The 22,996-nt window shown below is 44.8% G+C and overlaps 1 protein-coding gene across 2 annotated transcripts in view; it reads left to right on the forward strand.

Moving 5' to 3' along the window:
• The window catches only part of CDK15 (cyclin dependent kinase 15), a 74,582-nt gene extending 59,533 nt beyond the window's left edge, over positions 1–15,049 (forward strand). For both annotated transcript variants that reach the window (XM_079783169.1, XM_079783170.1), the window contains exons 12-14: positions 248–387; positions 10,748–10,889; positions 13,291–15,049. In XM_079783169.1, the coding sequence (XP_079639295.1) occupies positions 248–387; positions 10,748–10,857 (250 nt within the window). In that variant the 3' untranslated portion in view covers positions 10,858–10,889; positions 13,291–15,049. The remainder of the gene's footprint in view (positions 1–247; positions 388–10,747; positions 10,890–13,290) is intronic.
• The last annotated feature ends 7,947 nt before the right edge of the window (positions 15,050–22,996 follow it).

Raw genomic sequence — 22,996 nt, forward strand, 5'->3', positions numbered from 1 at the left:
CCAGAGACACTATGGAGGCTGGCAGGGGAGGTGGGTGAATGATAGAACACAGATTTTCCCTTCCTCTTAGTAACAGGACAGGTAAGAGTTTCCGTGCTGGGGTGATTTTTCCACGTGTCATCAACTTGCCTAACCCCAGGAAAATTCTGTTAGACATACCCTTTTCTTTACTGCTCCTCTTTCCCCGGTTATTGTTTTGGAAGGGAGTCCTCCAGAGAAACTCACTTTTTCTCCCCCACTTATTCAGGTTGGGCAGAATTCCGGAAGCTGAAGACCTGGCCTCGCAGATGCTGAAAGGCTTCCCTAGAGACCGCGTCTCCGCCCAGGAGGCCCTGGTCCATGATTATTTCAGCTCGCTGCCATCTCAGCTGCACCAGCTTCCCGATGGTGAGTGTGTGTGTGTGTGTGTGTGTGTGTACACATGCCCGTCTCGGTGCAAAGTATTTCCTCTGGGCCCTGGAGAATCATAGACTTTACAGCCAGAAGGGAGCTTGGAGATCAATTAGCCCGGGAGAAGCAAGATGGGACCCATCTCGCTTGAGTGTTGCATGAGATTCTCTCAAGCTCAAAGGCACGGGAGGGTGGAGGTGACACAGACCTCCCTGTAATGATCCAAACATTTCCCCCCGACACTCACACCGCGACACGGGGTGAGATGAAAGTTGCCTTGGAGTTGCTTGCTTTCGCTGGCATCTGCCAGGAGCAGCAGAACCAACGTTGCTAACAACCCCGTGGCTCTCCACAGAGAGTAAGATGAGAGGTGACATGGATATGTCGGAGAGGAGAGCTGAGCGGGTCTTGATGGGTAATCTGATGCTGCCAAGGGAAGTACTGGGGTGGGGCGCCAGGGGAGGGGAGCGTCCGCCCAGGCCGGAGGCCCACGGGAAACACAAGTTACCCTGAAATCAGCTTAGCGGCCTGGGCCTGAAGTCATCCTCCAAATCTGCAATCTGCTGAGGGATCATGTGGCCGGAGCTCTCCTCGTGTTTCTCCGGCTGTGGCCAGGAAGGGCTGCACGGAGGGTGTGGGCAGTGTGTGGGGGGAACTAGCCTTAGGTGGGGTGTCTTTGAAAACACCCACCGTTCCACTGTAAGCAGTTTTTAGGAGTCCTACGCTGGAGAGAAGAAAGCGAAGAAGGGGGTTCTAGGGGCTCAGACCGGGGAGAAGGTACCGGGATGGGGTGAGGAGCTTCTGACCAAGGTCCTTAGACATCTGGTCTGGCCAGAGTCTCGAGGGTTGCAAACGCAGCCCCGCTGCATCCTGGACATTATCCTGCCACAGCCCAGAGCTCTGCGTTTGGGATTTCTCAAGGTATTTTATTATTTAAGTGAGTCATCGAGGACCTCCAAAAATAACCGTCATTATGAGCTGGGGTTAATGTGCCTTACTTGACCCTGTGAGAAGAGTCAGTCGTCGGTAGTTATTAAGTCGCCATTAAGTGTTAAGAACATAGTAAGTGCTATAAAAACTGAGGGGGGGGGGGAGAGGCTTGTCCTTGACCTCCAGGATCCCGCGGCGTGGGAGGAAGAGAGGGTGAGCAAGAGGAAGCGGGGCACCCTCGTACACATATTAGCACAAATCATATCTAAACAGCCCCAGTCTGCGTAATCAGCTGCAGATGTTCGGGGAATGTGTGCGCGCTCAAGGCAAGTCTTCGGAGGAACTAGAATAACTCAAGTGAGATGGATGAGACCGGAGGTGGGCCTGGAGTGGAATGCGAAAGGAGGGAAGGGACAGGGTTTGGCCGGTGGCTGAGTAACATTCCCGGCGACCTGGAATTCTTACTGGGACCCTCCTGGTCCCTCACCCACCACCCACTTCATCCCCATCCCCACCCTTCTCCCCACTCTGAGCCCCTCTATCTCTCCTTCTTAGCTTTCTCCTCTGGGGCTTAGGACTTCTAGCTACCACATCAGGCAAGTATACACGCTCGGGTGTACACACACACACACACACACACACACACACACACACACACTCTCCCCTCTCTCCACTTGAAGAAACTTCTCCCATCGGTCCTCCTCCAGGGTCTGTTATTCTACATGCAGAGAACCGCTGGGATCTTCCAAGTTTCCCGGGCGTCAGCTTTTGCCTGATGAAGGGTAATTAGGAAGAAACAGCACCGTCCAAACGGATGTGTTGTGAGAAACGTGGGTTTTGATTTTCCTGGCCATCTGAAGCAAAGCCACCGACAGAGGGGCTCCTCGTGGGGAGGTGGTGGGGGGGTGGGGTGCGGGGGAGGGAGCGTGCGCACGCACGCGGGTGTAACAGCGCGGCCAATCTGTATTCCTTCGCTGTTCGCCCAGCCACAGGACCCAAATCTGCTTTGACACTTTTAGAGAAATGAAAAGATGGAATCTTGCAGGAGGCGGCCTGCGCTGGGGGGAGACGGAGAGCGCTCGCAGCAGGAGGGAAGTTGACTTTTCTTTATACATATAGGGTTTTTCCCATGCAGAGTTTAAATTATGCCTGATAAAAGGAGCTTCGTGGATGTTTCAGTTCTTTCAAATTCTCCTGGCTTCCTCCCAATTAAATGAGGTTTGTCAAAGCCACAGGGCCCTGCTGCTGCTGTCTAGGCCGACAAGCACTTCCTGCAGCGACATCTCAAATCCCCGAGGGAGAGGATGAAAGGGCCGGCGCCGAGAGACGGGAAGGGGGGCGGGAGGGGCGCTGTGTGCGTGTATGTGTGCATGTGTGCACGCGGGAGGGCTGCAGAAGCAGGTTTAGAGACACACCGACACAGGGGACTTGGGACACGTCGACAGGGAAAGCGAACCGACCAGGGAAATTGGAAGGAAGATAGAGGAAGAGAGAGAAGTCGTGGGGCCAGGGTGTGCCCCTCGACAACAGTGGGCCTCACCCAGGGCGCAGCCCCCGAGGGGTGCTCTCCCTCGGCCTGCAGTGCCAGCCAGCTTTTTCATTGCCCATCGCAGTGAGCCTTTATTAAGAGTCTCACCCGGGCGGCATGGCTCAGTGGTTGAGCGTCGACCTACTGAACCAGGAGGTCACAATTCGATTCCCGGTCAGGGCACATGCCCAGGTTTGGGGCTCGATCCCCAGTGTGGGGCGTGCAGGAGGCAGCCGATCAATGATTCTTTCTCATCACTGATGTTTCTCTCTCTCTCTCTCCCTCTCCCTTCCTCTCTGAAGTCAATAAAAATAAATTCTTAAAAAATGTATAAAAAGCAGTCTCCTTTTCGGATAGGGAACACCAGCCGGTGATCATAGTTCCCAGCCTGTAGGGACGCAGAATTTGTATCCCCGTCCCTGGTGGGGGGCCCAGGCATGAGAATTGTGCGAAAGGAAGACATGCTCTTGGGAGTGGTTCGTCAAGAGAGTTTCCTTGCCATAATGATGCAAGCAGTGTTGCTCTCTGGAGACAATTCGGAGTGGAGTGTGATTTGGGGGCTTCTATGTCTATCATTTTATTATTCTATCATTTTATTATTCCGGGTGCAGGATTGCAAAGGTGTCACTTTAACATCTATTGTTCCCCCTTGGATCTGGGAGATGCCGGCTCTCACTGTCTGCCCTCCGCAGGAAACCTGCGGCTGGGAGGTAGGTGAAGGGAGGAAGGAAGGAAGGACAGCCTGAACGCCAGAGGGAGACCTAGAAACTCTCCCCCAAGTGCCAGCACGGCTCCCACCCCTCCAGGTGCAGGTCACGGAGCCTGAGACGTGCTGGGCCACACGGAGGCCGTGGCAGTGAGCTATGGCCAGAGGAAAGCAGGGAGTTGCTTGCCACGAAAAGCCAGGGATTCCAGGATCCGTTCCCTCTTGGGGAGCACTCCGAGGTGGAGAAGCGTGACCGTTAAGAAGGGCAAACATGTGGGAACTTCTGCCCAGCGCCGACGTTTTCCCTTAGTGATTCTCGAACACCTGAAGAAACATTTGTCGAAGGAGAAATTACTGGGAGTCTCTCTCAAAACACACCCGCACCACACTGATTGCTTTTGCAGATGGCTAGGCAGACACCCCTCTCCCTCCGTCACCGCGGACGGCCACGCCGTGGTCCTCCTGGCCGAGCCAGCAGAGAAGGGCGTCAGCTGGGGCAGCCAGCACCTAAAATTAGGCCCTTGGCAACTCCCTGGTCTTCGCTGCAGTTTCAGCTTCTTCATTTAATTCCCGTTGCCCTCGGCTTGAACTTGGGCTCTGGGAAAGGAACACTTTAATGATTTTGGGGTGGGGAGAGCAGAAAATCATTAAGCTGCCCTTCCAGCAATGGTCTCCACGCTGTTCCTGCCGGGAGCCCTCCGAACCTTACCCTCTGAGGGTTAAGACTGAATTTGGAAACGTGCCGTGTTGAATCACAGACACTGATGCACAAAAGTATTTTTTTTTTTTTTTTCATCTAGGGCAGTAAATGCCTTGTGATTTAAGAGTCTGGTCCTTAAGCCCTGGTCCTTGAACGCCAGGACATCAAAGGCTGTCTCTCTTTTTGTGGATTGGACCCATTTTGCTTTCCAAATCCCAGGCAGGAGTCTCTGCCATTCTTTCTTGGGCTAACTCCCCCTTCTCCTTTAAACAGGTTTCAGCATCTTGGTGGGGGGGCGGGGGGGGCGCGGAGGGGACCTAACATTTAAAAACTTGCAATTGTTTTACAAGTAATTTTGCAAAAACAATTTACCAGAGTCCTTCTTGCCACACTTTCATTCTTGTAGGGAATAGGATAAGGTATGGCATATCTCCACCCTTCATCACACCACGCTAGTAGCTAAGCTCTGGTCGGACTTCGGCAGGCTTACTCATATCGCCCATTAAAACCTGAGTAATTTTTTTGTTTTTCTCCAATAAACAAACTTCAGGCCTCCTTTTAATACTATTTCTTTAATATGTTTGAAGATCCCTTGCTATCACTTTCCAGACTTACTTCTCTAGGCTGACTTTCTTTGACCTTCCTCTCTCCCCACGCCTCCCAAATATAAGCTCTGTTTCTCACACTCTTTCATCATTTTGTTTCATGATTCTATTCTGAACCTCTTCCAATTATTTTGCTTATCTCTGAGATTACGAACCGAACATAGACTCAGTTTCCTAACATAGTGGAAGAATTATGTTCCAGTTCATTCACCGGAGATTTATGGGTGTGATGTTGAGGGATACAAAAATGAATTAGTCATGGACACTGTCCTCAAGGAGCTTACAATCCTTAAGGAAATGAGACAACTATCTAAACAGCTGCAGATCAAGTGTGAAGTGCCCTGGGTGTTCAAAGGAAGTGAAATTAACTCCAGCTGTGGGGATCAAGGATGGCTTTGTGGGTGGGTCATGAAAGATGATGGGGTCTGGATGGCTGGGGAGGAAGAATATCCAGGGAGAAGAATGTCATCCTCCTCTTAGTACCATCCAACATTATTCTGAAGGTGTGTGTTTTTTTAATAACAGTAGCCCAATTCTGACTTATATTTCATCCGGATTTTTAATATATATATATATATATATATATATATATATATATATATATATGCCTTCTTCCTGCAACAGTGTAAACATTCTTTACATGTATTAGTGAAATTTAGTCTAGTTTTTATATACTAATGATATCAAATCTATTTATTGCTTTTATTGTCTATCTACTCAAAATTTAACCAGAATATTTTGTCATTCTAGAAGCCAGGTTTCAGGGGTGATGGGTGGCAGGGAAGAGAGAAGGGAGATTCTAAGCCGGGTCCCTGGACTCTCTTCTGCCTCTGGGAGTTTGTCACCTAACTCAAACCACTCCCTCTACCTTTTAAATTCTTAATTAATCAGTACTCAAGAAGCAAGTTAGGAAGTGTCCTCCATAACACTCCTCTTCACCTTCTATGCCCAAAGTTGTCCTCAACCCATTCCAACCCATTAGATGAGATGTTGGATTGAGACCCAACTCACGGGGTGGCATACGGTTGTGTTGCTAGGAGAAGTCTGGGTCAACCAAGTCCCTCAGCCCCACCAAGCCCTTAAATTGATTCAGTTTGTTAGCATGAAAAAGTCTCTAAGTAAAGACAGACCTTTCAGGAAAGAATTAGAGACCTTTGAGTGGAAAAGGATCTTAGAGACTTGCTATTTCATATCCTCGTTTTTATATAGAATCATTATATAGAAATTATAGATGAATCCCTGGCACCCAGGGAAGAATAAGAGTGGTTGCCATTTGTTGGGCATCTATGTGCTTAACATAAATTCTTGTTTAATCTATACACTAATGGGTGAGGCTGGCATTCTTATCCTCATATTACATACTAGAGGCCCAGTGCACGAAATTTGTGCATGAATAGGTCCCTAGGCCTGGCCGGTGATCAGGGTAGATGGGGGCTTTCCAACTGCCAGCCAGGGCCTTCCTTCCCCAGCTGCCGGCTGCCAGCCAGGGCCTTTCTTCGTTCTGTGCTGCCCCATAGCGAGTGATCAAACTCCCAGTCTCCCGGTTGAACTCCCAAGGGGACACTTTGCATATTAGCCTTTTAGATAGATAGATAGATGGATGGATAGATAGATAGATAGATAGATAGATAGATAGATAGATAGATAGATAGATAGATTAGAAAATTGAGTCTGACAGAGGCTAAGTAAATTGCTCAGAGTTATACAGCTAGTAAGTGGGAGAGCCAAGATTGGACTTCAGACTCTCAAGCCACTCTTTCATCTTACTTATTGCCGCTCCCTAACGACCACATGAGAACTTCATAGCAAAATGCAGATTGGAACCAAGATTTTGATTCCCATGACCTTTTCACGGTCTCATGTTCTATCTATGTTTATTTTAAAGCCTCCCCAGGAAAAATTCCACATGTCCCCAGGTAACATGTCTAATATCACAATTAAGAAGGCTCAATTTATGTTTAACAGAGACCCCTGACCTTTTGTCTTAGTTTCTGTTCTTCTTCTTCTTCTTTTTTTTTAATACACAATCACCTTGGGTTTTTCAATTTCTTAATCAATGGTGGTTTATTTTTTTGTTTCACTACAATTCATTCAATTTTATAAGAAAAATATCAGATGTCCAATGGAAAATTGGGCAAAGGTATAAAATAGCAATTTCTGCAAAGGGAAAATATATATCAGCCCATGGAATGAATAGACAGTGTTACTGGTGATTAAATAAATACAAATAAATGTTAAATTAGTTTATTTTTCCCCCTTAACCTAATGACTCCTAGTGTTTGTGAGATTATGGTAAAAGAATTCTCTGCTGATGTTGGTGTCAGTAGGGAAATCTTTGCAAAGCATTATGGCATACATATCAGGAGTTATAAAAATGGTCACAACCTTCATTCAACCCTATACTTTGGTTCCTGAAAATTATAAAATAAAAAATAAAATAAAACAACCCACAATTGAACAGGAAACAAAACCCTCTGTGCATAAAAATGTTCATTGCAGTGTTGTCTATGATTTTGAAAAATTACAACATAAAAATGAAAGAAACCATCTAACTATTCAACACTAGAGAACTTATTGAACAAACTTGGACGTACTGACTCAGCACACAGTACTACATTACCATTTCAAACCATTCACAGGAGCGTGTGGTAATGTGGAAATGTTTATGCTATGACATGAGCTAAAAGTAGGATACAAATTACATATTATGATGCACCTGTGAAACGCATATGCATATCGACAAAACGGAAAGGTGGGATATAAAAATAAAAATGCTCCTCCAATTTAGGAGGATTGTGGATAATTTTTTTTCCTTTGGTAAAGTTTTCTTTAATGTTGATGTTCTATTGCCTCAATTGTTGGAAGAGTGAAGTATGGCAAATGGTGCAGGGAGTCTAAGCTCTGAATTGAGATGTAAAGGACCTGAGATTTCTCCTTTTCCCCCCAATGTAAGATGCATTATTGACCTTCACAAACCTCCATTTCTCAACCTGCACAATGGGTTAATACTCGTTTCTTTTATCCCGGATTGGCAGAATGTTTATTTTATAAAGCTTTTAACTCACTGAATGTAAGGGTCCATATAAATTTGGTCCTGGGAGAATGAGAGGTGGGAGGGAGAGGAAAAGATAAATGGGCACTAATTCGTTATATAAGGAAAGATCATCTGCTTTCATCGGAAATGCGTATGTGCTGTGCCCCCACTCAGAGGTTCAAGTGCACTCCTTGTTAGTTAGCAACTTCCATTTAAAGCCCCTTATGATCCTTTGGGCTTTACAGATGTGAAGCCTATATGCAGACACACGAGCTAAAATGACCGCGTGCTCACACGGCTGTGTGCACTCGGAATAATTCAGTGCACTAAGCAGCTCTGGCTGATGGACTGACGATGGGTGAGAGTAGTGCAAAAACCACGTGACACGAGAAATTACAGGACATTTTGAAATGATGGTCTTATTTCCAAGCTTTCTTTTTGACGTGTGCTCTCTCTCTTAGCCATTACAGACAAGTAGAAGAGATTTGATTATCCGGTTTCCTTGAAAGGTTATTTAGCTCCTCAATCCCATTAAGTCGCTTTCTGCACTCCAGTGCCCTGCGCCTTCCCCCATTCTCAGCCAGGAAGAGTAAGTGGAGACAGCAGGATCGGATTTCTAAAGGAAGGAAAGTTAAAGCAAAGTTGGAAAGGGGTGACAGGAGCTTAGGAACTCAATTAGACTGAAAGACAACTATCTCATTATCCCGTTCCGAAATGATCTGAATACAGAAAACTCTAAAAGTTTTAAATAAACTTGTCCTACTGACTGCCTAGATGACTGCAAATTCTTCTCAAAAAGTGTTTAAACACCCACTTTCGTATTTATTTATTCTAAGTGCGAGCGGCTGCGATAATTATGCTGTCAGATTCAGTAAGCTAATGAGGAGTCAGCCAGTGGAAGGCTTTGCGTTTGTGAGATTGCTGCAGGATAGCTGCTCAGATGCTTCTTTCCTTCTTTCCTTTTCTCTTTTCTTTTTTTTCTGACCCCCCCCTCTTCCCTCCCCCCCCCCCCCCGCCCCCATGAATTGGGAAGGAGAGTGGGGCAGTCCGTGGCCAAATTGGAATCCTTTTGATTAACTGATTGCTTTCCCAGGACTGTTCCGTCAGATAATCTCTCTCTCTCTTCCCTATTTTCCCCCTCACTCCCTTTCTCTCCCCCCTCTCCCTCTTCCCTCTCTCCTTGCTTTTGAGGAGCTGCTGCTCTTGAGGGGCGAGGAAGCCTGGGGGGACCTTCATGTCACTGTCCCCAAGGCCAGAGGACACTCCCCCCCTGAGGGAAGTTCCCAAGACGGTTTGGACTTGAGTTGATTTGAGAGTAATCCATAGTTTCTGCACTGTTTATTTTAGCTGCTTGGCTGTTTATGCTATGGCATGAGCTAAAAAGGAAGTTGAATATGAAATTGCATATTAAAATGTACCTCTGAAAATGTATTAGGCGTATCAACCAAACTTGTCTCCCCGTTTCAACCCTGGAAAGTATGTGATTCCAAGCACAAGGGGTCAGGCCACAGATCACTCACAGCCTAAGTGTAGGCCGAGCGAGGCGGAGCCCACTCTGCAGGTTTAGTTCCTCCCTTCGGGTGTGAGCAGTTCCCAGCAACCAATATTATTCAGGAGTTTTAGGCTCTTGGTGCTCCAGATCTGAAAGCTTCTCTTTCTGTAAACTGTGCGACATTTACAGCCACGCAGGTTTGTGCCGGTGGTGAGCCTGGCAAAGCCACGCCTGCGGGGAAAGATGTCCTGAGGAGGTTGTGGGTGTGCTTCGTGACAATGTGGCTGTTGCCTCTTGCTTTCTCTCAGCTGAAATCTATGCTGATGCTTGTAACAACGGCTATCGTTGTTAAAAGTATATAGTGTATCAGGAACCACCCAAGATGTTTCGTGTATAGATCTTCTTCAGACGTAGAACAATCTGCCAGGACGTTGTATTATCCCCATTTTGCAGATGAGCCCCTTAACATGTTACCTTCAGGAGGTCTCGGCCCATGACGTCAGCATAGGAAGCACCAGGAACGACACACTTGGCAGACACAGGCATTGTAACCACACGAACTGCCCGCACTCTGCCTACCCAAATACATGAGTCAGGTGACAAATGTAATACATTTTTTTCAAAGGAAGTTTTAATTTACAAAAGTTGCATTTAGAGTCTATTTAAATAGATTGCCTAAGGTATCTAATGTAACAGGGTCTGAAACTTTCCAAAACATACCTAGCCCAGCATGGCGCCCGTTGCCTATCGTCACTGGGACAAATGTTCAGACTCCTGGGCTTGATAACTAACTGCCTTCACCTTCTGGTTCTATTTTTCCAATTTTATCTTCCAGTTCGCCTTGCTCTAACCATGCACAATTACTGACAGTTCTCTCAAACACTTGCCTTCCTTCATGCCTTTCCTCGGGCTGATCCCTCAGCCAGGAATGCCCTCCCTAGAAGCCCTTGACTATTGACAGAGTCATCCTTCAAGGCTCCAAGGGCCTTGCCCATGCGTTTCCCAGGCTCCTTGGTAGATGGGAGCGGGGGGCTGTCCTGGTTCTTTGTTTGCACCTCACTGTTGGCCCTTGTTCGTTAGTGTGTGTGTCTCCCTGTTCTATTCCTACATTTACCACCTAGGCCTTACTAGAGTGTTCATTTGGTAAGCATGCATTGAAGTGGATTGAGCAGGAGCTGCTTGACAGATGTTAACAGAATCAGTGAAGTCAGTTATCCATGAGTCAGTGTAATTTATTGGTGGGTAAGTCTGGCTCACGTTTTGACGTCTCTTCAGGTGACAAATATTACAAAGACATAAAAAGTACACCGTGAAATCCCAGGAAATAACACGTTGGTGCTTTTCTCCTTTTTCCCCACACAGAGGAGTCTTTGTTTACAGTTTCCGGAGTGAGGCTGAAGCCAGAGATGTATGACCTTCTGGCTTCCTACCGGAAAGGCCACCGCACAGCCCACTTTAGCAAATGCTGGTGAGAAGAAAGGGCGACATCGCCCAGGTTCTTCAGGTAAGTGGTCCCAACAGAGAGGCTCCTGGTGGGCAGCATTGAGAAGTGATCGCCGCCCAGGGGGAGGCCCTGGTGCACGGACTCTGCGCACCTCTGCTCTGCATCAGCGCTTCATTCCCACTCTAGCGACTGGCAGCCCCGCCTTCTCCGGCTGTGACAGAGGGCGATGCTGGGCACCACCTGTCTCTCCCACTCCCAGAGGAGTAGCAAGGCTCCTAAGACAAAGCTGAAAGGTCATGGGGAGGCCTTCAGCTGACACGTGTGGAATAAAGGGTTACAGCTGTCAACCTGTATTCCCTTAACTACAGCATTTCCTCTGTCTGACAATAGGACACAACCATCCCTATTCGCTTTAGCGTGAGGGGTGTCTTGGGACTGTGGGACATTCGGTGCTAACACTGGCCCAGTTCCAGGGGAGCCAGGATGCTTGGTCGCTGTGGCGGTGCAAGCGACCACCTGACCTGCCTCCAAATGCCAGAGAAGACCTGGCCCAGAGCCTGGCCCTGACCAGGAGAGGGTTTCAGAGGCCTATGAGAATCCAATCATCACTACTACAGGCTTCTTAGACTACACCTTCTGCTCAGTTGTTACAGGGAGTCTTTTCATTCAGGGTGAGCTCAAAAGGACCTGATGGACAGGCAGGAGCCATCCACAAATGTCCCAGACACAGCTGCTCTCAAGAGACCCCTCTAGCAACCAGGTGTAGCCCAGCCTTCCACAGTAATCTTGAGGAGGAAGAGGTGCTGTGAAGGATTCCCCCAAAGCTACCCTAAAGGTAGTGCTGCTGCAGGCGCAGGAAGCCAGGTGGGACACCCCCCAAAGCTACCATAGTACAGACATCCCTGATGCTACAGGAGCACTCCTCGCACCAGGCCTCCCGTGGAGGGCGGAGGGAAAAGTAGTCTAAACAGAGGGATCAAGGTGGGACCCACGCATAGAGCCAACCAGCCATCCTTTTAGGTGACTCTGGCTCTATCCCAAGCCACAAACCTTAGACTATGGTTTGGCCACCCATTTGACAACCACGCTTGGCTATGCTTCCTGACAGAACTTTTGGGGCCTGAATGGTCACCACTGGCATACTCGCCCACACCCCAACTTTGTTCACACGGCAGCATTCAGCTCTTGGCCACTTTGTCTCGGCTCTCTCTTTGGCTGTTGATATTTAAAGACATGACGTACGCACCTAGGAGTCTCCCCTCTGGATCTTATAGGAATCTTAGAAATTTGCAAAGATCAGGGATGTTTAGAATTATAGCTATTCCTCAGAACATTTTATGAAATACCTAAGTTTGTAGTTTGACAATATATAATTGGAATTACAACAGGCAATACACAATAATGTGAAATTTCCCAAGCAGAATGTTTTCTAGAGCAGAGATTATACTGTGTAATTAGGCCATTTAAAACCCACTAGTTATGAGAATAGAATTACTTTAGCTACATTCTATACAGTGAGGGATTTGTGCTTCGTAGAATTATCAACGACAGGGATGGAGATGGTTTCAGATGGTGGTGCCACATTAAGCATTTTTATCACTTCTATTGTTATTTTCTTTAATTTAGAACCTGCCTCTCTGACCAATAGTGACTTTTCACGAAGAATTGTTACCTGTAGATGTGAATTGGTCACAAGGGAAAATCGGTTAAATGCAGGGTGGCAAACCTGACGCCTATGCCAACAATTGAAGGAGGGCGGGGCCTCTACTGGAGTAATCTCACCATGTCCCTGGGCCCCTGGTACTAATGCAAGGAGATAAAAGCCATCGGAGATGAACCACAAAAGGGAAAAGCTAAAGCAATTAAACTGCTTAATAAATGGCTTGGTATCAGCAAAATCTGGAAGTTAAAGAGACTAAAGTGGTAATCAGTGGACACTTGGGGCCTGAAAGTCTTTTCCACTAAATTGAATTTATGTTAAAATATTCACTTTTCAAGAGATTCAAAATGTAAATTGGGGTATTAGGACTTAAAACTGCCAGCAGTGCCTCAATATTAAGACTCTTAAAAGACCCTCAAAATGTCAGTTTCAGGTATGGTAAAAATGTATATGGTGTCTACAGTGGAGACATAGAGGGGCACTAAGATTTACTGGGCCTATACCACGTGCCAGGCACTTTACACATCTTATTTCAAAGCTCGGTGTGTTTTGAACAGTGGGGTGTGAAGTGGTGCAACTGTAGTCTGTAGATCCAAAGATAGATTTTGATTATTTTAAAAGTTTACCTAGTTCTCATTTCCCAGGGTAAGCTGCTGCCTCTGTTACAATTTATTATCACCTTTTCTATCAATAGATGTAATTCCATCAATAACTTTGCAATAATCTTTAACAGGTTTTCCTTACTCAATCTGTACAATGTCATTATTATGTTTACTTTGTTTATTCTTCATTTACGTCCAGGGCTACATTACTGCTGTTTCCGTTTTAATTTGCTTCCGCTTACTGAGAAGTTTCTAATTTAACTCCACACTGGACCGGGATTTTAAATATCACCTGTGACCCGAAATATCTGAAATGTATTATGTCCACGGTACATCATACTTGAAGAAAAAGCAATGGACGGCTACTGCTATTGTCATTTGCCTAGAATTTCGCAGTGATTGGCTCAAACATTAGACATACTGAAACAGTCTGAGAAGAGGACTTCTGAATCATTCTGTCCCTTTCGTTATCTGATGGAGAGATCCCTGGGCAGGAAGGACAACGGGACAGACGGGAGACTGACAATGGAAAGAATTCGGAGTCTGGGCTTGTGCTTACGGAAGCCGAAAGCCGGTCACTCCTGTGTTCACTGACAATTCCTCCCAACAAAAGGACCTCTGTGGCAAGGAGAGGCTTCGTCTAAGGTTTAAAACAGCCTCCAGAGAAGATGGCTTCTTGGATAAAGTTGTCAGCCAAAGGACTTGCTTAAGACTCTTTGTTATGATTTCCTAGGGCACTCCTTCCCTCCCTTCCTGCACTATCAAAACACATCACCGCCCCACCCAGCCAGATTTTAGGAGTTTGGACTGAGCTGCTGCTTAGAATTAAATTTCAGTTTATCTCCTTCTATTGAATCCTAATTGTCTGTGATGATTGCGAAAGTGATGGGGAACCTAAGCTCTGATTTGATGGTGGAGATACTGGGTAGACAGATAGGAGCAAAGGGTTCCAAAGACGTAATTCAAGTGCTGTTGCACCATCAGACATGCATGCATATGTGCACACACGTGACCCTGAAATGAAATGGGAGATTTGTCTCGGCTAAAACATGTATCATCTTCTACAACGACTCCTTCGGAAAGAAGCCAGGACAACTCAAATTACTTTGTCAAAGGATCATCTACTCGGGAAATGTGGTAGCCTGGAAACCAGAGACCTTTATGGATCCTTCAGAAGAACAAGGAGGAACTAATTAAGAAAGAATTAAAAAATAGTACCGATCCACCCAAAATCTGAGATGGAAGGAGGGAAATGGGATACAAACAGTCCAACGAAATCTACCTTAGTGGGCACTTGGTTTTGATAAGGCATGTCACAATGCCTGTCCAGGTATACCTGAAACACAAAACTGTGTGGGCTGGGTGATGGGACAGATATGTGAATTCAAAGAACAGTGGTTATTCAACCTAGAGAAAGGTTGATAGTGGTGTGTTACCAGGTTCAGTCTTGAGTCCCATTCTGGTCCAATATTTTTATTAATCTGTTGAGTAAAAATCAGAGAAGGCACATAATTTATTCATACAACCCACTGAAGTAAATACTGTTATTATTCATTTATTAGTTCCATTTTACAAAGGAGAAAACTGAAGCTCAGAGAAGTTAACTCCTCCAAGATAGTACACCAGAGTTAAGGCACAAAACTATGGAGACAGTGAAAGGATCAGTCGTTGCCAGGGGTTAGGAGGGAGGAGATGATGAAAAGACAGAGCACAGAGGGTTCTTAGGGCAGTGAAACTATGTATGATACTATACTGGCAGAGACATGCCACTATAAATTTGTCCAAATCCATAGAATGTACAGCCCCAAGAGTGAATCCTAATGTAAACTATACTAGTAGACTTTGGTCGATAATGATGTGTCAATGTAGGTTCATCAACTATAACAAATGTACCACTCTGTTGGGGATGTTGATAATGGGGAAGATCATGCCTGGTGGGGGCTGGGGTATATGGGAACTCTCTGTAACTTCTGCTGAATATTTCTCTGAACCTAAAGTTGCTCTAAAAAAATAAAGTCTTAAAAACAAACAACATGTAAATAACTAATTTGCAACAAACCAATACAACCTTTATTCCAATCAAATTTCATCTGATTGAATTTCTTACACTTAAGGCTTAAAATGTCAACAAGTTAAGTAAGGCTGTGACTTAGTGGAAATTGGTACAATATGAATTAATAGTATGTCTGACTGTCCACAAAAGATAATGCTATACTCTTAAGTGATATAAATAAAGGAATATGATGGTGTCACAGAGAGGGGATAGAGTTTACTCCTCTGATGAGGATCACATCAAAACGATGAAGTTTAACTCTATCCATCACACTTTGAAAGAAACACCACATGGAAGTAAATATTGCGCATTTATTAGTTTATAGATCCAATTCTGTTTGATCCTCATAGACTAAGAGGTGGATGTAGCTATTCCCCACTTCACAGAGAAGAACACAGAATCAAATTTAAATAACTAGGATTTGATACTCAGACTCTGTCCCCAAAGTCTGTGCTTTTTGCGCCCCTAGCCCCAACTCTGTGCCACATGCTTCAAGAAGGGCTACTAGAAGAATAGAGGGCACGGGGACCAAGGCCCAAGGAAGAATAGCTCCAGAGAGAAGACCCAGGGGACAGAGAAAGTCCATCCAGAGGGTTGAGGGTTCTCACAGAGCAAAGTGGTTGGCCCTCTGCTGGGTGGCTGTGGAGCCAGGACAAATACAAAGAAAGCCCAGAGATACTGCTGTCTACACAGCAGGAAGAGTTCTCCAACACTTTCACCTGCCACCAATGGAATGAGTGCCACACTCTAGTGGGCCTCCTCTGCCCCCAGGAGATACGGAAAGCTGTAGGGGGGATCCTCCTATTGGAGATTAGGTTAGCTGATCTCTAAGGTCCCCTCTAATTTCAACATTGTCTAACAATGGTTTTTGAACAGCTGTTGACAGACTATACTTAGAATTATAGTAAGATCCTATTGTTGCAAGAATGGGTAGATTCATTTTATTGTTAAAAAGGGATTTTTTTAAAAAAAATAGAAATCATCAAAATTATCCTCTTTAATTATAATGGAAGATAAATTATGCTTATGCTTCCTCCTTTATCTTTAATTCATAAATTCACTTCTTTAAAAGCTTAATAAAAGTTATACATAAAACACCAAAATGCCATTCCACTCTTTCTTCCTTGATTCTGTGAAAGGAGCACGGCTGGTGTTTGTGCAGATGTTCTTCCTCCCACGTTTTTTTTTTTATTCTTTTGTATGACATGCACCTGACTTTTTAAAACGTAATTTAATTTTGTTCAATGTGAAATGTGAGTTATTTCAGTGATGCTTCCTTACTCACTCACGAGTGCTACTCACCTACTATTTGTCTGCAGAGCTCCATAACCGGATGGCACTTCCGGGCCCTCGGTGGGTGGGCAGGGCTCTCTTAGTGCTGGCCAGTGAATTGTGAGTGGAGGTGGTATGTGTCACTTCCAGGCCCAGCATTCATTTGATTGCCAGTGCAAGACCCTCCAGATCATTCTTCTTTTCCCCCTGTTACAATGACCGGAAGCATTCAGGGTGGCCCCAGAATGGAGAGACGTAGAAGAGAATCCCCTGATGACATATGATGGATGTGTGGCAGGAAAGAGGAATAAAGCTTTATTGCTTTAAGCCACTAATGTTTTGGGGTTGTTACTGCAATATAGTCTAGCCTATCCTGACTAGCAGCACCAGGGCAAGTAAAACATATACCTGCACTGTCCAACATGGTAGCTACCAGCTACATGTTAATTCATATTTACATTTAATTAAGTTCAACATTCAGTTCCTCAGTCCCACTAACCACATCTCAAGGGCTCAATAACCACATGTGGCTAGAGGCTACCTTAATGCCCGATGCAGATACACAACGTTTTCGTCGTTGAAGAACGTGCTGTTGAACAGTGCTGACCAGTGCTTGGGATTTTTATGAGTTGGTAATGATATCTTCTAACATTTCTTGATATTTTCAATGTACCTCTAATACCACCTTGGTGTTATTCTCCAAAAGTTTCACCTTTTTTAAATGAAATCTCTGGTTACCTTCTGGAAGAAAATACATCACTCAGAGCGGTTCCATTTCTTAGAACCGAAGGTCTTTTCCTGAAGGTTACATTGACACAGAGGATTAACACCTTTTTGTTACCCTTGACACCTTTCGTAAATGAATTCCCAGAGTAGTTTTATTTTAGTCCTTCCTGTCTGAAGCTATTCACATTCTCTACTCCTCACGCTTCTCTCTCCCTAAGTAGGATAACAGCACCTGGTGTAAGATCTGAGGTGTTCAGTAATGAATTCATTCAAATTTATTAACATGCTTGTAAAATTGTGTTTCTATCTTAAGAGCTAACATTGGACACTGGAGCCCAAAATTGAACCAAAATATAAAGTAAACCAACCCATCTATTGATTCATTCAACACACATCTAGGCACTAGAAATACAAAAATTAATAGTCCCTCCAGGGGTCCGATAGTCTAATGGAGAGTTAGATGGAAATAAATACAAGACCAATGACAACATATCAGTGTGGCCTATCACAGAAGAGATGACAGTTAAGCCTTATCTTGAAGTGAGAGTTTGCCAGGCAGGCAACCGAGGGGATGAGAAGACATCGAGGGAAATATAGAAGACACAGGATATATTGAGCTGTAAGGAACTGAAGACCCGAATTCAATGGCTTCATGCATGGGGAGTGTCGCCATGTACACCAAAAGATCGCAGGTTCGGTTCCTGGTCAGGGCACATACCTAGGTTTCAGGTTCAATCTCGGGCCCTGGTCAGGGCACATGTGGAAGGCAACTGATCGATGTTTCTCTTTCACACCGATGTTTCTCTTCTCCTCTCTCTAAAAATCAATGAGCATGTCCTCCATGGAGGAGTAAAAATATAACAAGACAATGGATCAGCACAGTGAGCCTAGCTAGTTAAAGTTGCAGGCACTTTTATAACAAACTGTACTTGGGTTTTATTAATCTCTTGCTCTATTAAACATTCAAAAATGAAAGATAGTCCTTTGAAATACAGATATTTTTTTCTCTAGACAAATTTTAATTCCTGCAAACTTGTATGAAACATAATAACAGCATTGTTGGGTTTTTGTGTGAGTGTCTTCTCTAAAAATTTGTTTTGTCTTTTAGTTTATAGGTGTGTTTTTTTTTCATTTGTTATATTTAAATAACATTTGAGGAAAGATCTAGAGGATTTGAGGCAGACTACGCAAAACACCAAGCTAATAGCACTAACTACAGAGCCCACTACAATGACCACAACAGACCACACATCTCTCAAAAAGACAATTCCCCCAAAAGTGTGGCTAGGGAAGGCAGATAAAAGACTGAAGTTGGGTCATGTGACAGGTGTCACTTGAGCACCGATACTGGGGCTGGAGATAAAAGCCCGCTTCTTCTGGTCACGTGACACAGCTTCATTACTCTCCCAGCAGGGGGTTGGAGAGTCTGGATGCCATTTTTACTTATTTATTTATTTGTGTTTTTCCCCCTTATTCTGTGATAATGAGAAAATGTTTAAACTCCTATCTGTGTGTTTAAACATTTCTCCCTGCTGACAGCAGCAGGGTACCCCTTGATCAACTGTCAGATTGGATAGTGCAATTTTTCCGGAAAGTAAACAGCATGTTAGCTGGTTGGAAATAATTTTCTGTTTATTGGTAGCTGTTAGCCTAGGAGTGATGGAGCCCTGTGACAGCACTTGTCAAGTGAGGAATAAGAAACAAGATTGGAAATGGCTTTAAGACATAGCTCTGACAATAAAGCCTCCCTGTTTTTTGATAGAAATGTACTCTAAAAAAGTTAAATTAAAATGGGCAAGAAAACTTTCCCAGTGTTGCCAGCCCCTGGAGATCCTTCTGGCAAAACTGCCACAGAATCAGAGGCACATTCACAGGGTGCCGGAGTTGGAAGTCACAGAATCCATCCCCCTCTTGCTCACCCCTGGGAAAACAGAGCCATGGCCAACTGCCTTGAACTTGGCTCACAAATAAGAGGCAAACATAATAACTATCAATATAGACAAAGAAGTCATGGCTGGGTAGCTCAGTTGGTTACAGCATCATCCTGATATGCCAAGGTTGTGGGTTCCATCCCTGGTCAGGGCACATACAAGAATCAATCAACGAATGCATAAATAAGTGGAACAACAAATCGGTGTTTTTCTTTCTCTCTCTCCCTAAAGTCAACAACAGCAAAAAATTTTAATTAAAGAAACATACATATACACACACAAAGAAATAAAGGTCATATTTGCTTTTCAAATTCATATGTGAAGATAAATGGAAAAACCTGGTGGAGGCAGTATAACATTTGATCTACGTGTAGTTAGCAACGGAGTTTAATGGGTTATGTATAATGAGATCTTTTTCTTTGCATAGTGGCTAAAAAGACACCATCATAGTCTTTTGTTGATTAGTCATATTGTCATCAGGGGGAAAAAAGTGGTGCCAGTAGAAGTAATATATATTCACAAGCTATATATCAGTCTTATCTATCTTGAGTTAGGCTAAGTCTGAGGTCCTGATTTGTCCCAGAATTTGCCTCATTTCTTCTTGATAGCTAGAAAAGATGCTTTCACTTAGATATTTCTGACAAATATGTCAAGTGCTCCATGTCTGAACGTATTCTCCCCCATATCATATACAAAGCAAAACAGGCCTCTTCGTTCCCATTTTGGTCAATAGCCTCACTCTCCACCCAGTTGACTGGCCCCCTCTCCCTACCTCTGAAATACCTTCCAGTCTGTTTTCTCCTCTCCGTCTCCACTGCCAGGTAACAGACCTGTGGTTCGCACCTGCCGCATCAGCATCCCCTAGGAAATTCGAATTCTCAGTCCTCACCCCAGAACTTCTGAACCAGGAGGTGTGAGCTGGGGCCCCACAAGTCTGCCGTTGGAGAGCCATCTCCCTGGCAGTGTTCTCCAGGCCTTGTCCAGAGGTCCCCTTGTGGCCCTCCCAGCCACCAATTCTTTCTTTCTGGAGCATTCTCTATACCAGTGGTTCTCAACCTTGGCTGCACAATGGAATTACCTGGAGAGTTGTTTTTTTAAAAAACACCTACATTTGGGTTCCTCCCCTGGGAACTCTTGTCCCATTGAGAAGAAACTGGGAGGTGTGCAGCATTGGGCATCCGGATTTTTTTTAAAGCTCCCCATGTTATTCTGATGTACAGCCAGCACTGATCATCACTGCTCCACACTGAAGCCAGGGCTGTCTTGTCAAAAAACAAAGCAGAAGGTGTCACTATCCTCCGTAGAAAGTCTCCATCAGCCATAGGATAATTCTTTTTTTTAAAAATATGTTTTTATTAATTTCAGAGAAGAAAGGAGAGGGAGAGAGAGATAGAAACATCAATGAGATGAGAGAGAAGCATTGATTGGCTGCCTCCTGCACACCCCCTACTGGGGATCGAGCCCACAACCCAGGCATGTGCCCTTGACCAGAATCGAACCTGGGATCCTTCAGTCCCCAGGCTGAGCCAAACCAGCCAGGGCAGGATAATTCTTAATTAACTCTTCAACATGGCTCCTGCTGACCTCTCCCGATGGCTTCATTAACCTTGAGTCTCACTAGCTCCCCCTACACTCAGCCACACAGAATTTCTCTTCATTCCCCCAAAACTGTATTGTGTTCATAGCCCTAGACTTTTGCACTTTCTGTTCCCTCTGCTTAGAGCTTCCTTCTTCTTTCTTTCTGGTGAATTCCTATTCAAGACTTAGCTCAAGGGTCACCTGTCCCAGAGTTAGCAGCCCTCTCCTGGGGGATCCCAGAGCACTCTGTTGCTACTACATCATAGTATTGGTCCTATTACATTGTAATTATTAGTGACACGTCTTCCTCCTTCATGCTAACTGATTGCATCAGACCAGGTCAGAAGTATGCTTAGCTTTTTAATTTTATCCCCAGTGTCTCATACAGGTTGGACATTAAGAAGATGCTCAATAAATGTCTGTTATCTGAATGAACTGAAAACATGGTCAACTCTTGCTGCCTTTTTTTGAGATCAGCTTTTGGTGCCATTCTGCTCTTCTGTCTAGAATCAGTAAAGCTCACGTAGCTCGTAGTATATATATGAACAGGAGTCGACTAGACCTACGTTTTGTCACCTGCAGGCCTTCAATTCTTAATCTTTAAAATAGTGTCAACAATATCTACCTTGTAGTGTACACAGATTCATTGTATAACACCCCCACAGTGTGCTTGACACAAAGTAGGCATTAAATAAAGTTATTATTATAATAACTAAAATTAACTGAAAACAAAAAAAAGTTGAGCTGAATAGCGCATCTGTTCTTACATCTGAGTATGAGCTCTTGATAGGCAGAAACTGTCTGTGTGATCCCTAGGGCTGGGAACCCAGTGGCATTCAATCATTAAGTCAGTCCCTCCGTCAAAGGCATTTATTAAGCTAATGAATGCAGTGAATAGTATTTGGGTTAGAATGACGGCTTGCTGCTTGGGGAGCATAGAGAGATCACACATTTGCCCGTCTTACAAAACAGAGAATTACAATCTCAGCAGCTGGGAGATATCTTAGAGATCATCCTTAAAGCTCCTTACTTACAGGTGAGCAAATGGAGATAACCAACCAGGAAAGCCATTGAAGTGTCAATATTTAATAACGAATTCCTGGGTCACAAATTGCTGCTGATCAAGTCGGAATACCAGTCCGTGTTGGTAAAAGTCAGCCCTAACAGTGACTTGTTGAGTGAAAAAGTCATGTGGTGAGAAACTGAGAGGTTGAGAAGAATTTTAGGGGCGGCAGAGGGGGGTCGGGGGGGGGGGGCAGGATCACTGGCGGCACCTTTGAGTGTTATCAATTCCAGATTACATAGTTCCTCTCTTGGAAAATAAAACACCTTTTACCCACTATGCATTTAAATTCATGTTACTGTGTCTTTTCAAAAGGCAGGTAGAAGGCACAATTTGGATCATTTAACAGGTGTTATTCAAGCAACGACAAAAATGGATAAAAGCATTTAGCAGATACAATCCCTTAAATAAGCCTTTTTTTAAAAATGAATCACCTCAGTAGACCTGTCCCGCAGATCTGAGTCACTCCCAAGGGTCTGAAAGCAGTTTGAGCTGCAGTAACTGGACTTAGATGTCAGGAAGGGACCTGGCTGGTTTGGCTCAGTTGGTTGAGCATCATCCCATGCACTAAAAGGTCACGGGTTCAGTTCCAGGTGAGTGCACATACCAAGGTTGTGGGTTTGATCCTTGGTCACAGATGTGCAGGAAGAAAATCCAGGAGGCTCTTTGTGCCAAACTGGCCAGGTGCCCTGATCTCCAGGAAGCATATCGATGCAGGACCCTCCTTGGGAGGCATCCACACCTTCCCCTAACCTTGTGGGCAAGCCTAAAAATGAAATTTAGGCCTTGCATTAGTTTTCTAGAGCTGCCATCACAAAACACCACAGACCTGGTGGCTTAAATCACAGAAATCTATTTCCTCACAGCTCTGGAAGCTGGAAGTCAAGATCAAGGTGTTGCAGGGTTGGTTTCTTTGGCGGCCTCTCCTTGGCTTGCAGATGGCACTTTCTCACTGTGTCCTCACTTGGTCATCCCCAGGTCTATGTCCTGATGTCTTCCTCTGATGAGGACACCAGTCATACTGGATTAGGATCTACCTGTATGAACTCATTTTACCTTAATTACCTCTTTAAAGGCCCTATCTCCAAATACAGCCACATTCTGAGGTATTGGGTGTTAGGACTTGAACATGAATTTGGGGGAGAACACAATTCAGCCCATAGTAGGCCTCTTAGTTGCAAGACTGGCTGCTTACTCCTCTCATGCAGATGAAAGATAACGAACGAATAAATGAATGAATGAATGATCTAGAACAGCGGTCACCAACCTTTCGGACCTCACA

The sequence above is a fragment of the Cnephaeus nilssonii genome, assembly GCF_951640355.1.
Source record: "Cnephaeus nilssonii genome assembly, chromosome: 10".
In the NCBI taxonomy this organism is placed as follows: Eukaryota; Metazoa; Chordata; class Mammalia; order Chiroptera; family Vespertilionidae; genus Cnephaeus; species Cnephaeus nilssonii.